Below are 7,481 nucleotides of genomic sequence, written 5' to 3' on the forward strand. Positions count from 1 at the left end.
TCACAATGCAATCTTATCTGTTTATGTTGAGCTAATCAAGTGATATATCTGTGTATTCACCAGTAAACATGTCATGTCCCACACATGTAGAATAATATCTTACCTTGATATATCATAAAGACATACTGTATAATTTCACATTATGTCAGAGTTCTGTCAAATTGATTCATCTGAAATGTTGCCTGTGCAAAACAATTGACTGTATCTACAAAAAAAGAACCGTCCCATAATTACAATGAAGCACGGTTGAAGTGACCAGATGATGTTGAACACACAGACCTTGGGACAGAGGATTCTCCAATAGAAGTCAAACAAAGAAGAATGTAAGTTATCTTTATTTTATTTTTTTTATTTTAGAAAATGTGTATCCAACCAAAATGTAATAAAGTGCTTCATTAGACCGAAGAGCATCCTTTTTCCTGGGAAGATGAAGTCGAAAATTACTTCTCTAAAGGTAATCAAAGTAAAATGTAGGTTTCTGTAGCTTTTCTGGGTTAAATTTTCTGTAAACAATATTAAAACATCAAAATTATATTTGCGTCTCTCTCTCATTATACAGATCACAAGAACTGCCTAGTGCACCAAACATCTTTTGCTAATTTATTCCTCACTCCCAAGAGTATTTGTTCACCCTTGAAGTCCGTCTTGGCAAAAATGAAGCCAAAGAAAATGTAAGTTTTGTCTAAAGCTGCGTACACACTACTGGTGACTTTGTCGCTGCAGGTCGCCAGTGGCTGGCGGTGAAGTCGCTAGTGGGCGTTCCCACTACTGGTTGCCTAGTAACGTTTATAAATGACATTCACAGATGTCATTCCATTGCTCTTACATTTACATTTATGCATTTGGCAGATGCTTTTATCCAAAGTGCACTTATACAGTGCACTTATTACAGGGACAATCACCCAGAGCAACCTGGAGTTAAGTGCCTTGCTCAAGGGCCCAACAGTGGCATCTTGGTGGTGCTGGGGCTTGAACCCCCGACCTTCTGCTCAGTAACCCTGAGCCTCAACCACTGAGCCACCACTGCCCCCACTGCCCTCTTGAAAACAAACATTTTGGAGGGAAAAGACTAAATATAAATGGAATCAGTACATAAAATGCTTTATATCAAAGATGATTGAGAAACAAGGCGTGCTGTTTGCCATAGCGGCTGTTTATCTGCGGCGAAAACGCAAACGCCGGTCTGTCTGGGTCCACAAAACCATTAAATCTCGGAGTCAGCACGGCGAGTACCACCAGCTGGTGCAAGAGCTGCGGCTGGATATACCATATCCATATCATAGAGCGCTGGAAAATTGCTAACAGCAAGAATTAGCCTTTCATCCATCTTTCCGTTACTGCAGGAGCTGAGAGAGAGAGAGAGAGAGGATCACGTGAGCTCTCCCGTCTTCTCTCCAATTGGCTGTCGCTTCCGTTAGTCGCTCTTCATTTTAATAAAGTTGAACTTGTCTCAACTTTGTCGCGTCGCTGGACATCTAGTCGCCAACGGTTGCGACAGCTCGTGTCGCCGGAAGTCGCTGTGCTCTCATTGAAAATGAATGGGATGGAGTCGCTGTCGCTGGCAGTGTGTACGCAGCTTAAGGTGTATGTAAACTTCTGACTTAAACTGTAATTTCCAGCATTAGCTTGGAGAGAATATATTTTATATGGAAGAGAAATGGACATTATAACTGAAATATATTCATATGAATCGAATCTGGGGTTAGTTAGTTTTGCCACTAGTTGATGTGTTTGGTCTTTAAAACACCAGTTGGTAAGTGAATTTATAACTGAAAATACAGATAAAACATCTAAATATACATCTTTACAATGAGTTGAGCAGTTGTATTATAATGATTATTTTGAGAATTGAATTGTTCATAATATCTGTCATATAATGATCAATAACAACCCGAGATCACATTATTAAGATGTACATTAAATCACTGATCTCACATATGAATTCACATCTTAGCCAGCATCATTAAAAAGCATAAAAACATGTCAGAATAAATGAATTAACAGCTGATGCTACAAAGACACATTTGATTAGTCTGTCTTCTACAGAAACTCAACTTTTGTAGATACAAGTTTAATCTGTAATTTCATTCTTAAGTCTTTTTTTCGGAGGAGTTCACTGGTAAGATCATCAGAGGAGAAATTTTACATTTAATATGGAACAATGGAAATATTCTCTCAGTAAACGTGTGTGTGAAAGTGTGTATGTGTGTGTTAGTGAGAGGATCAGAGAATGACAGTTTTCCTCTGTCACAGTCCAGCTGAACTCTGATTCTCTGGAGTTTCTCTTTCACTGAGACACAAGATCCTTTATTAGGTGAAATTAATCCAACATATTTACCATCATTAAACCCCACACACCAGATTCCACTCCTGGACAATATTTTCTTCTTCCTCTGAGCAGATTCTGTCATCACACCCAAAAACCAGCCTGTACAGTCTCCAACCTGAACATCCCAACAGTGAATCCCTGAATTAAAACCCTCTGAACCCAAAACACACTTATACACATCAAATCTCTCAGTATTATCAGGAAGCAGCTGTTCCTCTTCACTGAATCTCACACTGATCAGATCATCAGACACGATGAGATTACAGTGAGCAGTGTTTGGGTCCAAAGTCACTGGAGCTGATGAGAGAGGACAGATACACACTCAAACACACATCAAATAACACAAATGATCATTATGAATTCATTGTTGTATTCTCAACTCACTGTATTGAAAATGTTCCTGCATCTTCTGTATCACAGTGAACTTCAGGTTGCTCAGATGTTTTGGGACATTGATCAGAACTCCTGAAATGTTCTCTGGATCTGCTGGTGTACACTGGGTTCTGAAAAACATTCAGGAGTCAGTCGTGTTGATTTGGGTTCAGAACCGAGAGAGAAACAGGAAACACAATACAAACCTTTCCATTGTGCTCTTCAAGTTCTGTAAAAAGAAAGAAACACAGATTATTCATCCAAACTGAATTTGCTTTGAATGTTTGAAACTGACATTTGTCTCCAGTATAATGAATATTGAAGTTGTATAAATGTTCATTGTTTCCACCTGTAGGAATGAAAGATCTTCAGCTGTCATCTGCTCCTCTATGACTCTGATTGTGTGTGAAAGAGATGAAATCTGTCTGCTCATCTTCTCAATCTTCTCCTTCATCATCTGACTCTTCTGCTCCTCTTCCTCTCTCAGTGCTGTTATTCTGGCAGCCTCTTCATCATGTAGAAACTGGTGAAGTTTCTCAAACTCCTCATTAATCTTCCTCTCTGTGTGTCGAGCCTGAAACTGAAACAAAAGACATTTCAGAGAAAGATCTGATGGTCAAACTGTATATCAATATACACTTCCAAAAATGGGATGTTTCACACTCTTTAATTACACAGTTTAATTCAAACCTTAATATGTTCTGCAGTTTGACCCAAATTCTGTTTAAACTCCTCAAATATTCTCAGTTTCTTCTGTAAGGGTTTTAGTGCAGTTTTGAGTTTCTCCTGAAAGAAATGGACATGTTAATATAAAGAGTTCTTACTTTCCAGCCCTGTTCTGCTTTTAGATCATTATGAGTTTGACCAGAATAATCTTCATTTACTGTCTGTAATTATTTGTTCATATATGCAATCATAAAGTATGCTGCAAGTTGTGCTGTTTCAATAAATGTTTTGAATATAATTGATCTGACCTTATTATCGATGACAGCTTCATCTAAAGGACAGAAATTGTGTTTTCTGGAATCTTGACACACCAAACACACCGGCTGTTGATCATCGAGACAGAAGAGTTTGAGTTTCTCTTCATGAAGACTGCAGACTGCTTCACATCCTGAAGATCTTTGACTTCTCTCCTGTAAGAAAGTCTCACACAGATTCTTCAAAGACAGATTAAATGGAGGATGATCTAATGTTGATCTACTTCTGCAAACTGGACATTCTTTCGATCCTTTACTTTCCCAAAACTTCTGAATACACTCTTCACACACACTGTGACTACAGGACAGAAGAACAGGATTTTTAAAAACATCACGGCACACAGGACAAGAGAAATCCTCCTCAGAAAAAGTTTTAGACGCCATTTTCGAAATGACAAATAAAAATCTTCAAAGTTTCACTTTCTCCAGTTGTTGGTCTGAACTCTTATTATTCTGATTCAAATCAAAAAGCTTCACATCCAAAAACATGCATCAGAATGATCAATAATCTCCAGAATATTCTGTGTTTTCACTTGACTGAGAGACAGGTGAACTAGAAATGCTGATAAACAGGTGTGTCAGTCTCAGTTTTAACCTTTGACAGTGGGCGGAGTTTGCTTATACACAAGAACACCCAAATACTGTGTGAATTGTTTTGTTGACCTGGAGAGAGGATTTACTTCACAGCTTCAATGAAATAAAAATAAGATATATAATCTGTGGTGTGAATTGCAAACATTATGTACATTCTATACACACAGATGGACAGTTTCAATACTGAGCTTGAGATCAATTACAGTATAATGAATCAAATCAAACACTGGCACATTAAGTCAGTGTTCGTAACAGGCAAATGAAGACAGAAGAATAGAAAGTTTAATGACATCAGTTGATCTGGATGAACCAGATGAACGAGTTATATTCCTCTCACACCTAAACTGTCTTTCCATTACAAGAATGAGGAACAAGACTGGGCAAAAGCACCTCTGAATGTCTGTGAAGTTCATCATGTATCTCTCTTATCTGCTCATACATTGATTGAAACAAACATGAATTATTTCTTTGAATGATGAGCACTAACAGTCATAGTAATGTAAATGTATTGTTTGCTGTTGTTTTAAATAAAGATCCAGCTTATTAAAAGCTCCAGTTCTCACAGTATTCATAATAAAATCACTAATGATGTGTCTTTACTCAAAGTCCTCCCATTAAAGGGATAGTTCCTCCAAAATGAAAATACTGTAATAATGTTCTGACACTCATAATGTTCCAAACCCATATGACTTTCTTTGTACCATGAAACAAAAGGAGATATCAAGCAAAATGTGCCAAAATGTATTATACAGTTGGGGTTTATGGTTAATCTGCTGATTGGTCAGTTTAAATGTATTTATATAGTGAATATGTAAACTATGTACAGTGCTCTACACTAATGATTGTGATTTTACATGGCAACTGGCCCAAATGTTAAGCGGCGGCCGTTCTGCATAACGCATAAACTACATGTTTTGCGGCCAACTCACTGGCCCACTCGGTTCTACCGACGGCCATTCCACCCCTGATTGGCCCCAAAGTGCGTCGGCCCACCGGGAAAATGCCCGATTACCAGTCCAGCCATGACCACCACCCAATACTGGGGAATAACTAAGTCAGGAGGATCAGAGTCCTCAGAAGTCTCCAAAAGGCAAGAGAGTGCATAAGCTTTGACCTATTTTGACCCCGACTGGTTAAAATTATGTAGTTCAATCTGCCAAAAAAGGAGAGCCCAGTGGGCCTGGCAAGAATTTAATCTCTTAGCCATCTTTAAGTACTCTTATTTTTGTTGTCAGTCCAGACTAAAATAGGTGTCTCAGCCCCCTCCAACCAGTGACGCCACTCCTCCAAGGTGAGCTTGATGACCAACAACTCACGGTTGCTGACATTGTAATTATGTTCTGCTGGTGTGAGGCAGTGAGAAAAGAACTGACAGGTCGGGTCCAGGACAATTAAGATGGGTTCAGAGCAAAACTGGGACCTAAGATTGTCAAAAGAACTTTGCGCCCATTCAAACCATAAAAATGTGGTCCTGGTGGAGGTTAGACCCATGAGAGGAGCGGCTAGCTGAATCTAATTGCATATAAAATGCCAGTATAAATTAGCAAATCCCAGAAACCTCTGCAGGGACTTACAGGAATCTAGGGTTGGTCAATTGGTGATGGCTCTCATCTTGGAAGGATCCAAGCACACGGACCCAGGTGACAAGATGTACCCCAAGAATGGAATTGATTGTGCATGGAACACGCACTTCTCCGCCTTGACAAAGAGCTTGTTCTCCAGCAGCCTCTGCAACACTCGCCTGACATGCTCCACGTGCACCTGGAGACTGGGAAAAAAAATCTAAATATCATCCAGGACCACAAAGACATATTTGTTAATCATGTCATAGAGCACGTCATTGACGAGTGCCTGGAAGACGGCCGGGGTGTTTGTAAGCCTGAAGGGCATGACCAAGTATCCAAAGTGCCCCGTAGGAGTGTTGAACGCTGTCTTCCACTCATCCCCCTCTCTAATCCTCACAAGATGGAACATGTTGCGGTGGTCCAACTTTGTGAAAACTGTCGCCCCCTGCAGCAACTCGAAGGCTGAAGTCATCAAAGGTAGTTGAACCTCTTCTTAATGGTGATGTCATTCAGCCCCCAATAGTTGATACAGGGGCTTAGAGAACTGTCCTTTTTCCCCACACAGAAGAACCCCTTACTGGCCGGGGAAGAGGAAGGGTGGATGAGGGCAGATGAGCCCGGCTGTCATCGACTCTATGATGTACTTCTCCGTAGCAAAGAGTTGACCAAATGACGGAGAAGTGCCTGGGAGGAGATCAAGAGCGCAGTCATACAGGCGGTGCTGAGGAAGAGATGCATCCTGGGACATAATGAAGACCACCTTCAAGTCATGAATGCATTGTTTCTTAGTCGTTTCTTTTTATCTGCTGATTCTTCATGCATTATTTGTGTTTTACATTTTTGATACGTCTACTTTTGTACATGATTCAGACTGGTTATCACACATATTTAACTTTTGCTCAGGAGATGTTAATCACTGTGTTATTCTGATATAATATATATATATATATATATATATATATATATATATATATATATATATATATATATATGAAATGGAGAGGTTCAATTGTAGACTAATTTTAATGGATGTGAAACGCAGCAGGCAGTCGGTCAGAACTGTATGAGCTGACGCTTGGTTGAACAGACACACTAAGCAGGTTCAAGCTTCACTTGTTTACTGAAGAGCTGGTAGATTTACATATGGGCATGTATGTGTGTGGTTCTATAACAAATCAAACAAAGAAATAATCATTAATATACATAAACATTATACATAACATAAACATTATTAACAGCATTCAGGCTATCTACACAATCCCATTAAGGAAGTCCTATTAGACAGAATAATTATTCTATACACCGCCACAAGAAGGCGCTAATAACACGTAAATGCGTTAACTAGGCATGCCATATGCTCAGGATAAGACACTGATCACCGCGTGATAATAATCATCTCCAAAGTAACCGTACAACCAATAATAACTTAATGTCCCAGGTGAAAAATAATTATATTAAAAATATACTTTAATAAAGTGTACTAAGTATATTTTCTACATTTTGTACTATTTTCGTCAAATCCAAGTATAGTTAAGTGTATTAAATTATGTATTAACTTCAACTTAACATCTATTTGACTACACTTCAAGTGTAAATAGTATACTAAAATGGAACAACTTTTTTAAACTTCAAGTGCACTAA

General features: G+C 38.9%; 1 protein-coding gene across 1 annotated transcript; it reads right to left on the reverse strand.

The window, feature by feature from the left end:
- Window positions 1-338: 338 nt before the first annotated feature.
- LOC127628628 (E3 ubiquitin-protein ligase TRIM39-like) lies at window positions 339-4,224 on the reverse strand. The gene is made up of 6 exons (XM_052105404.1): window positions 3,676-4,224; window positions 3,392-3,487; window positions 3,051-3,281; window positions 2,908-2,930; window positions 2,714-2,832; window positions 339-2,626 (listed from the first exon to the last, which is right to left on the reverse strand). The coding sequence occupies exons 1-6, from the start codon at window positions 4,063-4,065 to the stop codon at window positions 2,091-2,093; spliced, it is 1,395 nt and encodes a 464-aa protein (XP_051961364.1). The 5' UTR covers window positions 4,066-4,224; the 3' UTR covers window positions 339-2,090.
- Window positions 4,225-7,481: the final 3,257 nt, after the last annotated feature.

This window comes from Xyrauchen texanus, chromosome 35 (assembly GCF_025860055.1).
Source record: "Xyrauchen texanus isolate HMW12.3.18 chromosome 35, RBS_HiC_50CHRs, whole genome shotgun sequence".
Taxonomy (NCBI): domain Eukaryota; kingdom Metazoa; phylum Chordata; class Actinopteri; order Cypriniformes; family Catostomidae; genus Xyrauchen; species Xyrauchen texanus.

Bases quoted from the DNA above. Each gene is read 5' to 3' on its own strand.
- LOC127628628 (XM_052105404.1), bottom strand. From the start codon at position 4,065: ATGGCGTCTAAAACTTTTTCTGAGGAGGATTTCTCTTGTCCTGTGTGC. The intron at 2,931-3,050 runs GTGGAAACAATG...TTCTTTTTACAG, and splicing joins AAGATCTTTCATTCCTACAG to AACTTGAAGAGCACAATGGA. The intron at 2,833-2,907 runs GTTTGTATTGTG...AATGTTTTTCAG, and splicing joins TTGAAGAGCACAATGGAAAG to AACCCAGTGTACACCAGCAG.